Raw genomic sequence first — 22,370 nt, 5'->3', positions numbered from 1 at the left:
AAACAGTGTAAAGTGGGCTCTCTGTAACTTGATCCCCAGAAGAAGTATTAGTAGTAGGCTGCCGAAGAAAGCCGAGCAGCGAGTCGGGGCAGGTGGGGGCGGATTCTTCTCTTTTTCCCCCACTCTCTCTCATATTTAGGGGGGCAAAATGTCCCCTTGCCCTCCCGCTTACGGCGCCTATGCGTCCTTGGGCACGGCCAAATACCTGTTGTAAAACCCTGCGCGTTTCCCCGCCTCCGGTACCAGGCATATCGCTCCCTTGGCCAGGAGGGTGGAGACCTCCTCGCGAAGCGTGGCTGCGGAACCCTCATCCCTGTCGGATGCGGGGATCCTGTCGAAGGCGGGTGGAGGCCCAGCGAACTGCAGCGCATAGCCCCTCTGAATGGTGCGAAGCAATCACGGGGTGGGGGTGCAGAGTCGCTTCCAAGCAGAGATCCTGCTGGATAATGACAGTCTCGCGTAGGACGATGGCGCGGTACCCGTACCAGGGCCATCGGCTGCCACCGAGGAGATCGTCGGGGCATGACACGGGCAGACACGGGGCATAGCGGGGCACAAGTTACCTGAGAGCTCCGAACTCAGGTCGGGCATTGAGCACAGACTGCGGTGGGCTCGCCCCCGGGGGCACTCCGGAGGCAGGGGCATCTTAAGAGCTCCATATCGGCATCGGGCACTGTGCACAGATGCCGGTGGGCTCACTTCCCCCCAGGGAGGCAGGCTAGGTGCGGCCTGGCCTACCGGCCACTCTCACAGTGACCTGTGGTGGGCGGTTGCCCTGGCACAGGCGCTGTTGCGGCTGTAAAGTTGGCCCTTTGCTGGAGATTCAGTGAGGAGGCAGGAGGCAGATACAAGCATTTAAAAGCCCTTGATGAGGCCATTTATTCTAGTAAAGAGTTTGCAGGTGCTACCAGCCCCACCAGGAGCTACCAGCCCCAGCAGGTGCTACCAGCCCCAGCAGCAAATCCCAGCAACAAACACACAACTCACCCTTTAACCCTCTTCCCAGGTGCTAACACTGATTGAGACAAACTATATCAACAGGGGAGCTCCAACAAAGACACATATAAGTAAACACATTTACACACATATATACTGGTATATTATTTACAATTTCCTATATTCCTATATAACATAAACCTTGTCATAAATCTCTCCCTTTTAACATGCTATCCCCCCTTCAATTTAGCAGTGGGAGCATCCAGGACTAATAGACATGTGAGCAGCTGTAAACCCTGTTGCCCAGCACACACTGGTAATCAGTAGCAGCTTTTAGCAGGTGAGCATGATGCATTAGGCCTCATTCAACAATTGACCCAATTGTTGTCTCCTGCATTGTAATGAATGGCTGCCAAGCACTGAAAGCCAGTGGATCCTCCTGTGTGATACAAACACAGAGTTAATACACAGACAAGACAATATGATGTGAGGGAGGTGAGGGAACTCCATCACAAAGCTACAGTGCAGAGCAACAGTACAAGCTAGCGCTAAGCAGGCAAGTCGCTAAGCTAGCTAATGACACAACCCCAGCCAGGGAAGCAAGTTAGCTCAGGCTAGCGTAACTCAACTAGCTAACACCTAGCCACAAGGCTGGCTAGCAAGAGAGAGACTACCGAGCTGGCAGTTAAAGAACGAGATAAAAACCCTTCACTTTCGCAGTAAGTCCCGCCCTTCCTGGCGAAGAGGGCTGGGTCAACAATGTCCCACAGTCCTCGTCCGCCGCTCCCGTTACGGTTGATGGAACACAAGGGGACGGGTATCCACTACTGGCTAAGAGCGAACCGTTAGCTAGCAAGGGTCAAGAGAAGACACGTCTCAATGCGTTGCTGGAAAAGAGTAGAGTGACGATCTGGGCAATATGGCGCGGAAGGTGACGTGGTGGTCATGGGGCGGAGCGGGTGGCATAAGCCAGATGCGATGACGCCTTTAGGCGCAATGGATGGTTTTATAGGGGTCAATTTTGAGAAAATAGTTATGTTCCAGTTGGTGTGCTGCAGGGAGCAGCTTGGCATAGTGTGAGATTCCGAAGTTCGAAACAAAGTAAAACTAACTATAGGCCTAGAACAGTTAAAAAAGAGGCCAAAATCTTCTAAAAAAAAATTCCAGTCCTTTTTCCATAACAAAATAAATAGAGAAATGAAGTACTGCAGTGTTTTACAGCACATGTAATATCAATATGGCTCACACTGCAAAGTTAGTTACATGTTCAGAAACACATGATAACTTAACCTAACTGTAACCCAGGGTATTTTCTGTAGCTACAAATTACAGATGTCCCCTAAACGCCTCACAGCGTCTGCTATTTACCATCCTCCCTAAACGCCTAATGCAGGCTACTACTGATAGCATTTTTGCTGTTCTCAACAAGGCTCATATATTCTTCATTACAGCAAATTACCTGATGTACATTTAAACTGCAGGGCACGGCACCATGGTATAATTCCTGCCCTAGACTAGATGATGCCCCTCGCGGCCCTTGGTGCCCTACGCACGTACGTATAGTGGTGGTGCTTGTGAAGATAATCTTCACAAATGAACACCAGTGAAGCCAAGCGTATGGACCTCAGCACAAGCGCCCCGGTCCTCCCGCATCACTATCCTGCCAACAATGACGTTAAAGCACACCCTCTTGTGTAATATTGCTTAATTACGAGACTCGCTGCTTTCAACACCGGCACCCGTTTTGTAATCCGTTGAAAAAAGCACGGAAATGCGTTAACATTAGCCATGGAGCTAATAGCTGTAATGGCGCCGTTTGAGACCACTGGTCCTGCCCACTGTCGCTTAGAGCAGTGGTTCTCAAATGGGGGTCTCTGGGGACCCCCAGGGGTCCTTGAGGGGGTTCTAGGGGGTCCCCAACCTAAAGGGGGGTAATTTATTTTCGCTATACTTCCCTTCATAAGTGACACAATGACTATTTTGGTCATGGGTTTTATACACTTTCTGTAATAAAACAAGCATCAATCTTATCATATGGGGGACCGTGGAACAAGATCCTATCAAATGGGGGTCTGTGGTCTAATCTTTGTCAGTTTAGGGGTCCTTCATGTGAAAAAAATTGAGAACCACTGGCTTAGAGTGCTGTTCCATTGATTGGAAATGCTGGAATTGATTATGGGACGAGTAGTTTCTTCACTCTTATGATATAAAATGTACACAGTCTTGTAAACACCCCCCCCCCCCCCCCCCCACACACACACACACATTTTTTGCTGGCTGGCTGGCTTTGTTCCAGGCTTACAACTCTTTAGATGAGGATTTTTCGAAAAATGATTGGAAAAAAAAGTGAATGGGGAGATTCTCTTCTGGAACCCAAGGTGACCTCACGATGCCATGTGGACGGTGAAGAGAGGGATGATAACACAAGAGAAAGAAAGAAGCCCTCGCTCTTTGAGGGACTGACACCAAAACCTGACATTTACCAAATATGTTTCACATCCTGATTTTTTTTTCCATATCAGACTCCACTGGACTGGAGCTGCTGGAAACATCTGGAGGTGCATGACCTTGTCTGTCTGTCTGTCTATGTATCTATGTTAGTGTGCAGTTTAGGATGTTACTGTGCAGGTTAATGTTGCAGGCAAGGTTGAAGTTAGCAGGCAATAAGATTGTTTTTAAATTATTACAAAATAATGTACAACTCTGGGTATCTCTCCATCTCCCCCTCTCTCTCCCCCTCCTATTCCCATCCCCCCATTCTCCCCTCTCTCTCTCCTCTTTCTTTCTTTCTCCCTCCCTCCCTCTCTCCCCTCCCCTCTCTCTCTCCCCTGTCTATCTCCCCCTCCTCTCTTCCTCCCTATCTCACCTCCCTCTTCCCCTATCCCCTCCACCCCCCTCTCTCATTCCTCTCTCTCACTCTCCTCTCTCTGCAGGCTCTTTGGTGAGGTTGTGGTGTGGCTCTCAGTCTACAGTGTGTGTGCTTACTGAAGATCAAACAACGTTCACCACATCCTATAGGCACCTGAGCAACACCACACACACAACAGGTAGGCTACAGTACACACACGCACATGCACGCACGCACACACACACACACACACACACACACACACACACACACGCACAGGTAGGCTTCACACTCCTCACTTGTCTTTGATTTTATTTGCCGCAGAAATGCATCCTAAAATGCAGAGTTAGTATCACCTGGTTCCCTCATCTGGAAGTCAATGAGATTTGTGTATGGGGTTTTGGTTAGATGGCTGAAATAAGGTATGTGGTTTAATTACAGCAGATTTGAAGGAGGCAGGGACAATGCCAGAGGAGAGAGAGAGCTGTTGATAATGTTAAGTAAGGAGGGGCCTAATATTGGAAGAAGTTCCTTAATCAGCTTTGCAGGGAGAGGGTCGAATAAACAGGTTGTAGATTTAGATGAAAGTACTCATTTAGAAAGTGCATCTAGAGAGATAGGCCCCTATCGTCCCACTGGCCTTAAATTAGCGCTTAGCGCCAGGCGCAGCCTATATTAGTGGGTGTGGACCGGCGCAGTGCCTATTCTCGTGTCGGCGTTACATGCGGCCTTAAGCATTATAACCACGCCTTTTAACCGTATAATTATTCACAACATGCTCATTGGAGAAGTGCAGAAAACGAATCACAATGTCCCTTTCATGTTCCATTCCACATAGCGATCCAATCCTGTCAGAAAAGCCCGACCAAAGCGCTCTGAGGTCCCCCCTCCCTCTTTTATCCCTGTCTGTCTCCATATATATTATTCCATATTATTATGCTTCTCAAACCAATCTCACTGCAGTTTAAATACAGCAAGCATGTAAATACGCTACACTATAGCAAGATCAAAGTGAAAAGAATGTTCTAAACGCATCGGCTAGAAGAATATAGCCTATCCCTTGATGTCATGATGAGATGAGATTTTTTGCGTTTAACGCCAGTTTAGCGCCTAAGGCCAGTGGGAAGATAGAGCCCATAGTCTCAAAATGCGAGAGCAGGGTAGTCTCATCTAAGGTTCTTAGAACAGGGCTAGGAGAGGGCTTAACACCCTTTGTGAGTACTAAAGAGTTGCTAATTTCATCTCTAATACAGATAATTTTGCGGTTAAAGAAGTCAAGGAAGTAATTAGCTGTAAATGGAGAGTTTGTATTGGGGGAGGGTTTGTGAGTAAGATTTGCGACCGTGTCAAATAGAAATGTTGGATTATTTTTATTAGTGTAAATAAGATCTGATAGATAGGCTCTAGCAGCGGAGAGCATAAGTTTGTATTTCAATAGGCTATCACTCCAAGCTAGTCGATAGACTTCGAGCTTGGATGAGCACCATTTACGTTCTAATTTTCTGCATGTCTGTTTTTGTGCGTGTGTATCGTCAGTATACCAAGGAGGCGATTTCTTTTTGGGGCAACGGGTTTTAGTACGTAGAGACGCAATAGAATCAAGCGAGGTGAGTAGGATTGAGTTAAGTTTATTTGTGAATTCATTAGTTGATTTGCTCTGGGAGAGAGGAAAGGGTTTTTGATAACAAATCAGCGAGTTCAGTAGTGGTGGAACGTTAGGGTTGTGCTACAACCCGGGTTTTACGAGTGAGAACGAGAGCTCTCACTAGTGCCTAGTTCGCTGCGTACGCAGCACCATGGAAGACTGTCATTTTTGCTCCAAAAATTACTTTACATTAAAACCTGACCACGCCCCTTTAGGTGACGTGGTGCCCCCCTGGGGCTGACTGGGCCACCCACCTCACCCCCGTGACTACGTCACGGCCAGTCAGCCCAGGGTCCGCCACTCATTTCTTCCAGCCAGCTGAGATCCGACGCACCCAGAGACGCATCGACGCAGCAAGGCTGGGTAGTGAGAGCTCTCGTTCTCACTCGTAAAACCCGGGTTGTAGCACAACTTACTTCGTTTCGAACTCAAGCTCTCACTAGTGCCTCAATTCAACCGACCTTGCTGCCGGGAGCACCCACAGGGCGACCCGAAAGGCACCGGTGAACCACGGCTATATGGCAACGTTTATGCCTAACCGAATGACATATTAGAGTGGCAACGATACTACTTTCTTGCCACCGACAGCACCGCGTGCGCGAACTGCGAACCGGACACGTCGAGACTGTAGTACCTGACAAAAGTGTGATGAGAGGACCATGAGGCCGCGGCACACATGTCCTCCACCGACACACCACGCAACAACGCAGAGGATGTCGCAACACCTCGCGTAGAATGCGCCTTGATACCCTCCGGGGGAACATTGCCCACGGCAGAGTATGCCAACGCGATCGCCTCCACTATCCAGTGTGATAAGCGATCCTTGGAAAGGGGTCCGCCCTGGGCCCTTTGCCCAAAGCAGACCAACAGCTGATCTGTAATGCGTAATGAACGCGTCCTGGCCACATAGGCCGAGAGCGCCCTTACGGGGCACAGCATGTGCAAACGTCTCTCCTCACCCGAACTGAACGGCGGGGGACAGAATGCCGATAAGTCTATAACCATAGACCTATAGCTGGCATTAATATTCTTGGGCTGGTACGCCGGGTTAGGTCGCAACGTAACCCTGCGCCCATCGTCCCCAAAAACCATACAGGCCTGCTGCACTGAGAGGGCAATCAGGTCACCGACTCTCTTTCCTGACGATAAGGCCAGCAGCAGCGCGGTCTTTAAGGACAGAAACTTCAAATCCGCGGAGTCCAAGGGCTCAAACGGATGACCCGTTAGCCCGTCCAGCACCGTAACCAGGTCCCATTTGGGAAAAACGCACCGCACCGGCGGGCACAGTTTATGCGCCCCCTTCATGAAGCGCGAGACCAAAGGGCACACCCCCACGGGGGTCCCTTCAATCCCCATGTGGCAAGCCGAAATCGCGGCTACGTACACCTTCAGCGACTGCGGGGACTGGCCCGCGTCAAGCAAGCTTTGAAGGAAACAGAGAACTGGACGCACGCTGCAGTTCACTGGATCCACACCCTTACTTGTGCACCATCGCGAAAAAACCCGCCACTTGTACGCGTACTGAGTGCGGGTCGAAGCAGCCCTAGCACTCTGAATAGTGCGCACCACATTGTCGGACAAGCCCCGTGCTAGCAACTGGTCCCGTTCAGGAGCCAGACTGCTAACTTCCACCTGCCTGGGGAGGGGTGGAACACCTCCCCCTCCGCCTGGGATAGGAGATCGGCCCGCACCGGCAATGCCCAAGGCGGGTCCTGCGCCAGGGAGACCAGGTCCGCAAACCACGTCTGCCTGGGCCAGACCGGAGCCACTAGAACGAGCCGGAGACGCTGTTCCTTCACCCTGTCCAACACCTGATGGATCAGGGGCGTTCGCCAACGCGTCGTGTCCCAACGGGGGGCTGTCCTCCTGGATCGAGAACCACAATGGGCAGTGGGTCGCGCGCCGCGATGCGAAGAGATCGACGCGGGCACGACCGAACCTGGCCCAAATCTGTTCCACCACCTGAGGGTGGAGGCACCACTCCGTATGACGGGGGTAGCCTCGAGACAGCAGGTCGGCGCCGTAATTCAGCCGTCCCGGCAGATAGACCGCCGACACTGACAGGAGACGGGGATACGCCCACAGGTGAATCTCCGCCGCTAACCGGTTCAAAGTCTTCGACCGCACACCGCCCTGTTTGTTCAGGTGGGCGATCGCCGCCATATTGTCCGAGCGAATCAGCACATGGCGTCCATGTATGACTCGCTGGAAATGAAGCAGAGCGAGGCGGATCGCCTCCAGCTCCAAGACGTTTATGTGGCGATGCTCCTGAGCCTCCCACCGGCCGTTCGCCGACAGAAGCCCGCACACCGCACCCCAACCCCAGAGGGAGGCGTCGGTGTGAATCACTAGCCTGAGCGGGACCGGGCCCAATCGAGTGCCCCTCGATAGGTAACGGGGGTCTGCCCATATGGCCAAAGCCAGGCGGGCCTGACCTGTCATAGGCACCCTGCGATGACGGTCCCTGGCTGGATCCAAGCGCAACGCAAGGAACCAGATATGGAACGGACGCATGTGTAGCCTCCCCACGGGGAGCACATGATATGTTCATTCATATTTCTCATGATACAGTACAGTCCATAATGTGTCGATCACAACACCACCTTGGTATGTTTCATGGCACCGATCCTCGAGCCGGCCACAATAAGAGCGTCGTCGAGGTAAAGGAAGATGCGAACCCCTCTCGCGCGGAGGGGGGCCAAGGCCGTCTCCACGCAAGCCGTGAAGGTTCGCGGGCTCAAAGACATGCCGAAAGGCAAGACACAGAACTCGTAAGCCTTCCCCAGGAAGGAGAACCTCAGGTATTTCCTGTGTCTCTTGACCACGTGGACATGGAAGAACGCATCTTTCAACCGGCGAAACCCCCCAGCCGTGCAGCTTTCACCGGCTGGGGGTGAGTAAGGAGGCAAGACTCTCTTTTGACCGCCGGATGCGGACTCGTCCGCTCGTGCAGTCCCGAGGAGAGCTCCCGACCAACGATGGGCCCATGGCACCATCGATGGTGGGCTTGTCCCGGCAGCCTCCTGACGGCGGATAAGCGATCCTGGGAGAGCTCCCGACCGAACTCGGGCGCTGGGCACCGAGGACGGTGGGCTTGTCCCTAAAGCTACAAGCCGACGGCTGGCCCTGAAGCCAAGCCGCGGCGAGCTGGGTTGGGTAGGCCCCTGCTGAGTCCCAGACCGAAGTTGAGCGCTGAGCTTCAACGACGGTGGGCTCATAGCCCCCCCCCCTTCCCCAGGGAGGTGACTAAGTACGGGACTGGTTACCCGCTTCCCGCGCACCTCCTCGTTTTGGGGGGCGGGGGCCGCGTACCCTGGCCTGCCATGGGACCCATCATGGGCCCACCGCGGCTGGGTGGGGCGCATCCATTGGGGGCGCCCTAGCCGGTGAGACTCGTACCCGCTGGCACGGGGCGGTCCGCGGCGGCGGAGGCCCCGGAGGACGACTCTGCGCGCGCGCTTGGACCTGGAACCGGCGGTCCTCCCCTTTCGCCCGCTTGGGCATGAGGGTGCTGACCGCCGCCGAGTCCCTCTGACGCGCCTCCAACCGCTGGGCCATGTCTTCCACGGAGGAGCCGAACAGGCCCTCCGGGGAGATCTGAGCCCCCAGCAGCTTCCTCTTATCCTGCTCAAGGAGATGGGTAAGATTTAGCCACAGGTGGCGGTGGGTGAGAACGGAGAAGGCCATGACCTTCCCACTGTTCTGCGCCAGGCAGTCTACCATACGCATGGCGTAATCCGTGGCCATCCTGAGCTCTGTAAACAGCTCGGGGGCAGGGTCACCTTGCATCTCCCGCAGGAGCACCGCCTGGTAGCCCTGCAAAATGGCCAGGTTGTTGGTCAAGTACGCCTTTTCGGCCAACTTGGCTGTAAGTTGGCACGCCTTAGAGGGCAAAGCGGGCCTCGCGGGGTTAGGGGCCAGGTGTCTGGCCACCATATCCTCGAGGGGAGGCATCGCGGTTAACGCGAGTTTATCCGCCCCCTCTACGGCCGACCACGGAGCCATGCCCGCGCAGAGCGGCTTGGCCTCCTGAGGCCTTTCCCATCCTGACTGCACCGCGCGAACCACGTCAATACAGACGGGCAGCCGGGGCTTTCGGGCGGGGTGCCTGTGGTGCCTGGAGTGGCTGGTAATAGCAACCCCGCAGCACTGATTCGGGGGGCGGAGGTGGTTCGGCCCGAGCGATGCCGAGCTTCGCCGCAGCCCTAAACATTACCCCCAGAAACTGCTTCTGATAGGGCTCGTTGAGGCTAGCCTCCGAACGGGTCCCTACCAGAGAGGTGACCGTGGTAGCGCGGTCCCATTCCTCCCCGCCAGACAACTCCCCTTGGGGGGCGTCCTGGGGGGGAATAATGGGGTCGTAGGGGAAGAGCGCCCCCTGTTGTAACACAGGGTTGATGGGCTCGTCCCCCCAGTTTAAAACCTGCTGCTCGGGTAGGACCGGGGAGCCCTGCTCGTCAGGTAGCTCCTCTTCCTCCGAGCGGTCAGACCCACCGCATGCGCCTCCGTCGGGAGGTGCATGGCTAAGCCGCGGGCCCACCTGGACAAAGAGCATCGCTCTCTCCCGTAAAACGGCCAGGGTAAAGCCTTCGCAGGCCCGGCAGAAATCTGGCTTAAGCAGGGCGTCGCTAGCATGGTTATGCCCGAGGCAAAACACACACTCCCTGTGGCGGTCCTGGATCGCCAATGTAGCCTCACAGCTAACACAGCTCTTGGCTGTCTCCCCCTGTCTCATGGCAGCCGCCCGGTTCATTGTGCGAGTAAGCAAAGCTAACCCGCCAACAAGCCCCGCCGACTGTACCAGAATTAGTGGGAGTTAACCATGTAAGCTGGCTAATTACAGTAGCTTGCAATGGTGAAGATGCTGGAGTGCTACAAGCTAGCTGCTAGCTGCACGAGACAACTAGCTAGCTATCTATCTAACGTTACTCCAGCCGGAGAAACGCACGCGCTCTAACGCTAGTAGCTGGCGCCTAAAGTACCTAGCAAACAGAAGCAACCGCACGGATGCAAGCTAGCTATCTGTGACAACTGTGCTAATTAGCCCGTTGTTCTAGTGCTAACGGTACAAGCTATTGTGCACGTATGCAACCTAGCTAAGAGTTTTGATTGCAGACCTGAGTCAGCGCCCAAGCCTAACACAACGTTACCCCAGCCGGGGAAAACGTTCACATGAGCTGCACGGCGGCAGCTAAACAACAGTTAACAATGAAAGACACTCTTAGCTTTGGATGGCTTGATCCGATGCCGCTGGTGAAGAGTACAGGAACGGGTCCCCGAATCCTGATTTATCTCGTCCACGCGAACCTCTTGAGGTGGGCAAATCAACCGGAGCGAGTCTATTTATCCAAGCTATGAAGAGCGCTAATTTCAGAGCTAACCGCGGAGCTTAAGAAAACGACGTCCTCACACTGGCTGGAAGAAACGAAGAGTGACGGACCCTGGGCTGACTGGCCGTGACGTAGTCACGGGGGTGAGGTGGGTGGCCCAGTCAGCCCCAGGGGGGCACCACGTCACCTAAAGGGGCGTGGTCAGGTTTTAATGTAAAGTAATTTTTGGAGCAAAAATGACAGTCTTCCATGGTGCTGCATACGCAGCGAACTAGGCACTAGTGAGAGCTTGAGTTCGAAACGAAGTAAAACTATTGATACGGCGGACGCTATACTGTAGGTATCAGCTAGGAGGGGCAGGTCAATTTTAAATTTAATCAGATAATGATGACAGAAAGGCTTTGCAGAGTGGGTCAGTTTTACAGTTTACCCAAATATTGAAGTCACCAATGATAATGATATTTATTTATACTTGTGCGGGTTACGAGGTCAGAGAGAAAATTGGAAAATCCATCAAGAAAAGATGAATAGGGCCCAGGTGGGCGGTAGAGCATGACTAGCTAGAAGGCTCCGAGGCCAGCTATATTAGAGGGTCGCATGGTAAGTATCTCACACGATGAGAGCTTATACTTTTGATCCTGCAAAATACTTAGATTTGAGTAAAAAATTTGGCTGATGCCCCCACCATTTTTGGACATTCTGGCAATATGCGAATTGGTAAAGTTAGGGGGGGAGGCTTCAATGAGTGGAAGAACAACATTCGGCTTTATCCAGGTTTCGCATAATCCCATTATGTCAATATTATGTTCTATAATTAAGTCATTGACCAGAAGGGCTATATTAGTGATTGATCTAATAATAATGAATCAGAATTGAATAATGCTTATCATCAGTGATAATAGTTTTAGAGCATTCAACACCATGAGTAGATTTAATCTCAATTAAGTTGGTGTTTCTGAGGGGTGGGCGAGAGCGACGTGGGGAGACTGAGCGACGAAGAGAAATGGTGCTAATTTGAGAGATCGTGATACAATACAGAGACGGAGCAGCACTAGTAACAGTCGGGTTAATAACAATAAGGTTTGGGTTGGGGTGTAAATGATTAAGCATTAGTCGATTAACTGCCGTTATAAATGTAACTGATTAAAATTAATTAACTGTTTTGACCGACATGTTTTGTTACGTTGTATAATATAATATATCCATGGTCACGTGAGACCGCCTTCACGTGAGGAGGTAGTCACGTGGAGGGAGGTTACTTGGGCGTTTTTTCTTTCCTTTCCTTTGCAGTTTTAAGACAGATTTAGAGGAATATCTCAGTTTAATTTAGCATTAGGATTAGACTGTTGTGATGTCATTATTCAGTTTTAACCATCAATAATTGTTCCTTTTTTCATTATTTCATTTCTCAGAGTAAATACTGTACATTTATTTCGAGATTTTTGTCAATTATTTGTGCTGTTATGGTTATTATTTGCTTAGTTACTCACTTCTATAGCTTAGTTTGTGTTACTTATGGATGGAATTATAGTGAAAATAGATTATCCCCCCTTTTTGCTGTGGACCCCCATTTGAAAACCACTGGCTTATAGGCTACAACTGTTGTGAGATGCTGGTGAATTTTTGCACATTTTCAATGCAGATTGATTAAACAATCTGCATTATTTAAACAAACAAATAAGATGTATTAAACTGCTGTCATCTGCTGCATTTTAGGCCCAGGGGAGACAGAGTTGATCTGGGAATAATTTCTGGTTGAGCAATGCAATGCACCTCAAAATAAAGTAAGCCATTTACAGTTAGTTTGTCAGTAAAAGGTTTGATGAATAAATAAATCAAAACCACTCCACTACTGTACTGTAGCTGTTGCATGGAGGGGAAAGTTATGACAAATTAATCAACTTTGAAGCATTATTTACCCCCCCTTCTCAACATGCTAGGTTGACATGCTTGGTCCCAATCGATTCCTTATTTATTCTACTTTCATATGGTATAAAGATCATCACTCTAGCTTTAAAAATGAGCTCGCTGTCAGCTGTAGATGTACCGGCCAAATTCAGTTTAAAAATGTGGGAGTTTAAGGTCGCCGTTTTTATTTGCATTTTGACAGGCTATGCAGCATGAAACATATTAATATGAAAAAAAGAGCGCTGCTTGGTGGACCATTTGCACGCCGAATTTACTAGAAGGCCCGGATCACTTGAACTTAATTGACTTACTTGCACAATACATCCATGCAGTCTGTAACCGCGTGCAGCCGAGACGTTGCAGTATCCCAGTGTTTGATCCATGCCGTCTGTAACCACGTGCAGCAGAGACGTTGCAGTATCCCAGTGTTTGCGGAGACTGAAATCTGCGGGCGGCCGCGGTCTGTGGCCGCCCGCAGATCTAACCTCGTGTTGGATCGTGTAATACAATGCAACGACTGCCTGGCTTGTGAGCTAACTTACTGCTTGATCAAAGAAAAAGAAAAAGGGACATATAATATGCTGTTACTGTCGTGTAAATATCTCTATTACTGTCAGGTCATCACAGCAAAGTGGAATTTTGATGTCATCATCATTCACTTCCTATAGTGGAGCTGCATGTGTTTTTCAACCAATCATAGATTTGCCTGAGATAAATTACCAAGGAATTGAACAGCCCAAGAGGGAATGTTATTGTAGTGTACCCCTGTGGGCACGACAGACAGACCCACTGGCACAGACTCTGTCTGCATGCCGCTCCATCAGTGTCCTGCAGGTGTCACTGTCGAAGCATTTAAGAAAAAACACATTTGATTCATATTTTATAAAAAAAGAAATATCTATAAAATCCCCCATCTCTTCTAAAAAATAAGGGAGGACCATCCTCCCTTGTACTACATTTAGAACCTCCACTGGTGTATGCTGCTATAACGGTTAGTTAGCGCAGGGCGGACATCACTCCTCTCCTAGCTTGTGTACTAACCCCGCTGTTGCATCGGCTATATTCGGGCTGGGCTGCTAAGACGGCCGCCCCATTGAGTTAGTTAGCTCTGCTGACTTATTGTTAGTGCTACTAGTTCTAGCCACTTGCTCGTGGGGTTCACTAGTGTGATAACATTGCTAGCTTCGCTCCCCGCTTAGCCGGGCTGCTGCACCCCGTTTAGCTGCAATTGGAGAGCAGTCGTTACCTCCCCGTGTGAGGATGGGGAGAGGGAATTGTTAGGGGTCCGCTTGTTACGGCTCGGCCGACCTGAAACATGGCGGCCTGGTTACGTTAGCCACCACAGAGTTAGTTAGTGGCCTGCTTGTTAATAGCTTACACCACGAGCTGCACGGCACCTCGCAGGTCGTTATTATGCTGGAACACGCTGGTGGCTGCATCGAGCTGGGCGCCTGCGTCGCCACAGTGTTGCCTAGCTGTTCTGCTTGTTACCGGGGTATTGCTAGCTCATTGCTCGCATCCCGCTTAGCTTGTTGCTATGATTGCCAATGCGTCTTGATTAGGCTTGGCTTGCTATCCCTTGGCATATTGGACTTCGGGTTAGCTAAAGATGGTCGGGGTGGAAGGCTTGGCCTTGGCTGGAGGGTGACAGACTAGCCCCCTCCCCGCTGTTACGCCACTAGCATCGCTAACCATCACCTGTTGACCACAGCTATCGGTGCTGGGCGGGTAGCCGGAGGTGTGCCGTGTGTAACAAGTGTGCGCGTTATAGACTTATAGACTTAATTTATTTGTTAGCAGCCCATGGCTACCACGCCACCTGCTTGCTCTGCCTGGGTCCCAGGCAATTGGCTGTAGCTCAGGAGGTAGAGCGGGTCGTCAACTAATCGCTTTGGATAAGAGGTCGGTGGTTTGATTCCCGGCTCCTCCAGTCTGCATGTTGAAGTGTCCTTGGGCAAGACACTGAACCCCAAATTGCTCCCGTTGGTGTCCCAGCACCCTGCGTGGTAACCTGCTGCCATCGGTGTGTGAATGGGTGAATGTACCTACTGACTATAAAGCGCTATATAAATGCAGGCCATTTACCATTTACCATTTGCCATGTAGCTTAGCCTGACACAGCTGACTGCTCAACGCGCCGGTCTCTCCCTCTGGCCTCTTCGGACTGCAGGTCGGGAAAAAAATGGCCTGGCAGCTTCAGAAGCGCGTTTTGGCCGCAACAGCAGCGCCACCAGGCAGCAGCACGGCCCGTGCCAGCAGCAACGTAAGCCCCCCCTGCCAGCGGATGCTGCTCGGCAGGGGAGCGATCCCACCGTTGTCTGTGCCTAGTGCCCGACTTCGGTTTGGAGCTCTCAAGAGGACTTACCTTAGAATGCCCCCGGCCGGCAAAAGCCGCCCGGCAAGGCGGCCGCCCACCACAGTCTGTGCTCAACGCCCGACTCCGGTTTGGAGCTCTCAGGAAGCCTTTGCCCCGCTAGGTCCCGTGTCTGTGACAGCCCGGGTCATACAGCGTGCGAGCATCGTTTCGCTTACTCTTCCTTTGGGAGGAGGTCTCCACCCTCCTAGCCAAGGGGGCAATACGCCTGGTACCGGAGGCAGAGAAGTGCACGGGGTTTACCACAGGTATTGCCGTGCCCAAGAAGGATGGCCCCATGAAATATGCCTTCTTTCAGGTGTCCGTGGACACCAAGAGCCAGAAAGATGTCTCACAAAGTATATTTAAAACCATACATTCTCTGCAATATGTATTGTCGTAGGGCTGAATCTCAATGTACACATTCTGATACGTTATACAGAGTCAAATATTCAGCGGCGATGTCACAATTTGAGATATGCTTTATAGGCAAAGGAAGAGGAAAGGCAGAGAGGAGGGGTGATGACTTGACTTGGAGCCTACAGGGCTGCCTGTCTATCAGCAAGTGTTCCTGTCTCATGGCCATTGTCATGCTGAGTTTCTGAAGGCCAGAGCAAAGGGGAGAAATCTCCTGCTTGATAAGCTAGTTATGTGTCTCTGCATAGTGCAAATATGCATTTGTGAGATGTCTTACGAAATACATGTCTCACGAAAGTATATTTAAAACCATACATTCTCTGCAATATGTATTGTCAGAGGGCTGAATCTCAATGTACACATTCTGATACGTTATACAGAGTCAAATATTCAGCAGCGATGTCACAATTTGAGATATGCTTTATAGGCAAAGGAAGAGGAAAGGCAGAGAGGAGGGGTGATGACTTGACTTGGAGCCTACAGGGCTGCCTGTCTATCAGCAAGTGTTCCTGTCTCATGGCCATTGTCATGCTGAGTTTCTGAAGGCCAGAGCAAAGGGGAGAAATCTCCTGCTTGATAAGCTAGTTATGTGTCTCTGCATAGTGCAAATATGCATTTGTGAGATGTCTTATGACTAATAACTCATAGCATTAATTATGTGTATGCAATTATAGCTTATAGCTTATTGATTAGGAAATGGCATGGAACTTATATTTTTCTCCAACACTCGGTCTCAGGGTCACACGAGGTGCTTCCTTGCAACAAGATTGGTTGGATAATTGGCATAGTGTGAGATTCCGAAGTTCGAAACGAAGTAAAACGTTGGGGTTGTCCTACAACCCAGGTTTTACGAGTGAGAATGAGGAATCTCACACATCTAGCCTTGCTGCTTTCTTCGGAATAGCAGATTGTTGGACGCTTTTGAGTGAAGGTTCTGGCTCATGGCGCGGACGTGACGTGGCGGTCACGGGGCGGAGCAGGAGGCCGTGTATTAGCCAAAAGCCATGATGCATTAAAGGCGCAATGGATGGTTTTATAGGGCTCAATTTTGAGAAAATTGTATATTGTGCAGTAGGTCGCTGCTGGGAAGCAGCTTGGCATAGTGTGAGATTCCTCGTTCTCACTCGTAAAACCTGGGTTGTAGGACAACCCCAACATTTTGTTGACCACTGTAGCTGAGACAACGATCTTGGGTCATTCTACAAAAAGGGTGGAAGTGCTGTCACCAAAATGAAGTTGACCTAATAATCACATTACTTAAATTGATTTGGACCCCAAGATACTTGTATAACTACTAACATGCAGTGGTGAATGCCCTAGTAAGTCCCTGCTCTCTCAGGTCTGCAGAGCAACACCGCTGACTACAACCTGTGGCTGGGCCTGGCTCTGGCCCTGCTGTCCGCCATCCTGATTGGTGGGAGCGTCATTCTCAAGAAGAAAGCCCTCCTCCGATTGGCCGGAAACGGGCACACCAGAGCAGGTGGGTGGAGCCACTGAAGTACAAACCAATTAGTCACAAAGACTATAGATAAACAAAAGACAAGGATGGAATGCACATCAAAGACAGATGCATGCTCCATTCGATTATAACTCGGAGGGCAGAAATTGCCAATTCCTACTAGGAAAAATAAAATAAAACATTGTGTCAACTCCGAGTTCCTAGTCAGAAACTTTGGTATGATTTCTCAACCCATAGTTGCTCCCATTTCAACATGCCCACTCACTTTGGAAAAAAAATTGATTGTATGAAAAAAACACAAAAAAAACACTTTTTTGTCATTTTCAACTCAGTATGCTTTTAGACCAATCAGCATACCAATTCAGTAATGGTTAAACCTGTACAATTAAATGTTAACTGTTAACTGTCTAGCTGATGCTTTTAGCATTCATGGTTTTGCAACTTGAAGCGCAAACACACGGAGGTCGGAGATTACGCGTTTCCCACTTCCCACCTCCGACCATAAATGAATGCAACATAGTTACAAATAGAGCTGGTTTGGACTCCTTATTGATTTCAGCCTCTGTGTGTTCTGTCATGTCAGTGGCGGCTCTTAAGCTTGAAAGCAAGGGAGGTTACTCGCCAGCCCCCCAAAAAATTGGCGTTTAGAGGAATATCTCAGTTTAATTTAGCATTAGGATTAGACTGTTGTGATGTCATTATTCAGTTTTAACCATCAATAATTGTTCCTTTTCTCATTATTTCATTTCTCAGAGTAAATACTGTATATTTATTTCGAGATTTTTGTCAATTATTTGTGCTGTTATGGTTATTATTAGCTTAGTTACTCACTTCTACACTAGCTTAGATTGTGTTACTTATGGATGGAATTATAGTGAAAATAGATTGGGCCCTATTCTCCCACAGGCCTTCGGCGCTAAAACGGGCCTTAACCGCAAAAAAACGTGCCTTGCGCCTGTTTTGGGACGATATCAATATGGCTTTACGCTGCCAAATGCGCTTTAGGCCGAATGGGCGTGGCGCAGTCCCAGAATGGGCCAAAGTGGGCGTGTCGGCCTTAAATCTCGGCGTACTGATATCTTCGCACCTGATGTAAATTTAGCGCTTTGCGCCTTTGAAAACCAGGCCTATTCAGTGCGCCAGTGCTCTTCTGCCTCTCCCCTGTCACCCTTCTCTGTCTCTCTCTGAAACCAGGCCTATTCAGTGCGCCAGTGCTCTTCTGCCTCTTCTCTGTCACCCTTCTCTCTCTCTCTCTGACTCCCTCGCTTAGACAGGCACAACACACTTCCCATATAGGAAAAATAAGTTGTAAGTTGTCTGGCCTGTCCCAACATGCATTGTGCTTCTCCATTTCGCTACTAAATAGCAACCAAATGAGGCGAAATAGATATAAAAGGTCGATCTAAATTAATGTGTAATGGTAACACAACCTGCAATTGTACACATTTCAATATTGGACCAAATGAAACATCGAAATGAATACACCACCCTATGTGAAACATATATGTCCTCCTGGGCCTATATATATCTCTTGTCGATTTAACGTGATTTAGATAAGTGACAGCGGAACGCGCTGCGGAACGCTTTCTACTGTCATGTGCTATACTGTGATGTCCGCTCCAATAACTTGGCCCTACTTCACATTTAGTTTTAGAATAAAAACACATTTATGCAATGACTTTACATAATGTAGGGTATATTTATGTGCATCATTCTACCTGCAGCAGGGGAGAGAAAACGATATCGTTCTGGACAAACTTTCACCAATATAAAATTAATCTCATCATATAGGGATAGGCTATATTTTTCTAGCTGATGCCTTTAGAACATTCTTTTCCCTTTGATCTTGCTATAGTGTAGCGTATTTACATGCTTGCAGTATTTAAACTGCAGTTAGATTGGTTTGAGAAGCATAATAATATGGAATAATAGCCTATAATGGAGACAGACAGACTGGATGAAGGGAGGGGGGGGGGGGGGGGGCAGAGCGCTTGGCTTTCGTCAGGTTTTGCGGGACCACTGGAATTGGAGCTAAAAAGGCAAGCGTGCGATTCGTTTATTGCACTTATCCAATGAGCATGACGGTGCATAATTTTATGCTTAAAAGGCGTGGTTGTAATTCTTTAGGCTGCATTTAGCGCCAGCATGACGATATCAAGTTCGCTGGTCCACGCCCACTGATTTGCGCTGCGCCAGGCGCTCGGCCTAGAAACAACGCCGATGCAACGATAGGGGCCATTATCCCCTCTTTTTGCGACCCCCTTTGAAAACCACTGGCTTATAGGCTACAACTGTTGGTTGGTGAATTTTTGCACATTTTCAATGCAGATTGATCAAACAATCTCCATTATTTAAACAAACAAATAAAATGGATTAAACAGCTGTCATCTGGTGCATTTTAGGCGAAACAGAGTTGATCTGGGAATAATTTCTGGTTGAGCAATGCAATGCACCTCAAAATAAAGTAAGCCATTTACAGTTTTTATTTTATTTTATTTTACAGTTAGTTTGTCAGTAAGGTTTGATGAATAAATAAATCAAAACCACTCCACTACTGTACTGGTGCCAGTAGCTGCCGTATAGACAGGGGGAGTGACTATCAGCTACTGTCATCAACTTAATACCAACATACTAGTTTAGTTACATTCAATTGCATGGAGGGGAAAGTTACGACAAATTCATCAACTTTGAAGCGTTATTTACCCCCCCCCCCCCCTTCCCAACAGGCTAGGTTGACATGCTTGGTCCCAATCAATTCCTTGTTTCTTTCATATGTTATAAAGATCATCACTCTAGCTTTAAAAATGAGCTCGCTGTCAGCCATAGCACCGGCCAAATTCAGTTTAAAAATGTGGGAGTTTAAGGTCGCCGTTTTTATTAACAAAATGGCAGGCTATGCAGCATGAAACATATTAATACGAAAAAAATAGCGCTGCTTGCTGGACCATTTTCACGCCGAATTTACTAGAAGGCCCGGATCACTTGAACTTAATTGACTTACTTGCACAATACATCCATGCCGTCTGTAACCGCATGCAGCCGAGACGTTGCAGTAGCCTATCCCAGTGTTTGCGGAGACTGAAATCTAAGGGCTGCTACATACCGCGGCCGCCCGATCTAACTCGTGTTGGCTCGCCAGGGCCGGTTCCAGAACAAGATGACTAGGGGTGCATCCCAGATAGGAAGGGGTGCAGATGCCCGGCCAAAGGCCGGGCCAATTCGGGTGGCCGGCCAAAGGCCGGCCGCCCAAAAAATTTGACATGTTATTTTACTAAAAATAATGCATTTGACCATCATTTCAAGTAGAATGATACCACCCAAGCAAGAATATTTAAAGTGTTTCAAGTGCTTTACTGAAATATTTGGACCATATAATGATAATACAATTATCTCAACCTTAAAAGGTTACATATAGGTGCCAAAAAGCCATAAAATCACATCAAAGAACAAAGAAAAACAACAACTATAATTCAAGTTTAACACGTTCACTGCCAATGACGTGTTGATACGTCAAAAAAAATCCAACGGTTGACTGCCAATGACGTGTTGATACGTCAAAAAAAAAACAGCCACCGAACGTGTACAACCCATTCCACCGACCCACTAAGTGGCGACAGTGCTCTCCAGACTAGAAAAAGCCGAGCCAAAACTGCAGGGGAACGCGCGATGAAACCATTCTCATACTGTAAAATGGATTGGCGAAAACGCTTTCGCTTTCGCGCTGATTGCTGGCGGTGGGGGATTGCAAATTTGCATAATAGATTATGGGTGCAACACACTTTGAAACACGCAGCATAAATAAGACCAGAATCGCAAAAGAAACGAGCGAGCCCATCCTCGCCCAGCGGCCGCCAGCAGACAGGAGCAGCAGCAGCAGCAGCAGCAGAAGCGAGCTTGTGACACGCCCGCTGCAGCCAAGAAGAACACACACGGAGGGAGGAGTTTGAAGTAGAGGGGGGTTTCCTGCTGTTATGGAGGAAATTACTGTTCAAAACTATTGTTTAGATGTCTGACGTCTTACTGATGCCAAAAATTAATGGTTAAAGTGACTGTTCTATCGAATTTCACAAAAAGCTATTTATCTCAGCTTAAATTTTCAGACGCTGAAACCATGCTGTATTCAAGTGCTAATGCCTACATAACTACTAACTCTACAAACTAACTATTTTAGACAGAGAAAGCACACATTCTATTAGTTCTTTTGAGATATTTTGTGTTCACAAAATCTTAACAGAAAAGAATCCTCGGGTCTTGAAAGATGAGCCAGAATCCTCAAAAAAAAACTCTGGCAGAAGCTACCTACAGTAAAAAAAAAATGGCTGGCAGTGAATGTGTTAAACAGTAAGTGTGCAGCTGTAGCATTTATTAAAAAAAAATATATATATATATATATATATATATATTTTTTTTTTACTTTTCAACTGAGCATGCAGACAATTAAAATAAGGGTGCAATGCATGCTTTTGCACCCCCATAGAACCGGGCCTGTGGCTCGCGTAATACAATGCAACGACTGCCTAGCTTGTGAGCTAACTTACTGCTTGATAAAATAAAAATAAAAATAAGAAGGGGCATATTATATGCTGTTACTGTCGTGTAAATATATCTATTACTGTCAGGTCATCACAGCAAAGTGGAATTTTGATGTCATCATCATTCACTTCCTATAGTGGAGCTGGATTCAGCATTGAGTGTCTGACTCATTCATCATTGGACAATACAATGTCAATCTTACCGATCTATCCAATCAACAACCAATTTGGTTGAATCAATTAATTGATTGGTATTGATTGGTAAGGGCAGTTTAGGCTTCAGCTAAATATGATTGGTTGAAAAACACATAATTTCACTGTTCCCTGTGAATTGCAAGTGTTTTTCCACCAATCATATATTTGCATTAGATAAATTACCAAAGAAATAAGTCCCCGACTTCCGCGTTCTTCACTGTTTCTGCCTATGGGATTTCTGAATGGGTTTTTGGCGCGATGCTTCAATAAGGTCTGTGGGCAACACAAGCTTATTTAAACGCGAACCTGTGTTCAGCGAGATAATCTTCACACATGAGGACCACTTTCATGAGTTTTGAAGCGTAAATGCGAGCCCTAGAAGTAAAAAGCTCATGCTAAGCTATTCCAGAACTACACACAGTGTCGCGTAGGCTTCCACATCACATCACCACAGCCAAATTCAACCTGGAGTGTGGTTGATGTGTGCGCTGCAGTGCACTGATAACCCCGGGTAATTTCCGTGTTCGTCCTTTGAAGTGATGACATTATTGACGTATAATATCCCTGTCGACTCAACAGTGTAGTCTCATTTAGCCATTTGCTAGCTAGCCGCCCTTTTAACGGCACATACAAGTTTCAAAACTCATATAAAAGTGGTCCTCATGTCGAATGAAGCTTTCTTGTTTTGTCTGATTCCTCTTGTGCACACTAACACTGTCCCCATCTGGCAGCGTCAGGTAATGTGCA

General features: G+C 48.7%; 1 protein-coding gene across 4 annotated transcripts in view; it reads left to right on the top strand.

Moving 5' to 3' along the window:
• The window catches only part of nipal4 (NIPA like domain containing 4), an 86,800-nt gene that overhangs the window by 7,876 nt on the left and 56,554 nt on the right, over positions 1 to 22,370 (top strand). For all 4 annotated transcript variants that reach the window (XM_083643875.1, XM_083643876.1, XM_083643877.1 and 1 more), the window contains 2 exons: positions 3,870 to 3,983; positions 16,777 to 16,917. In XM_083643875.1, the coding sequence (XP_083500001.1) occupies positions 3,870 to 3,983; positions 16,777 to 16,917 (255 nt within the window). The remainder of the gene's footprint in view (positions 1 to 3,869; positions 3,984 to 16,776; positions 16,918 to 22,370) is intronic.

The sequence above is a fragment of the Poromitra crassiceps genome, assembly GCF_964638095.1.
Source record: "Poromitra crassiceps genome assembly, chromosome: 1".
NCBI classification, from domain to species: domain Eukaryota; kingdom Metazoa; phylum Chordata; class Actinopteri; order Beryciformes; family Melamphaidae; genus Poromitra; species Poromitra crassiceps.
Note: the sequence above shows the minus strand (reverse complement) of the source record. Positions and strands in the feature narration are given on the sequence as shown.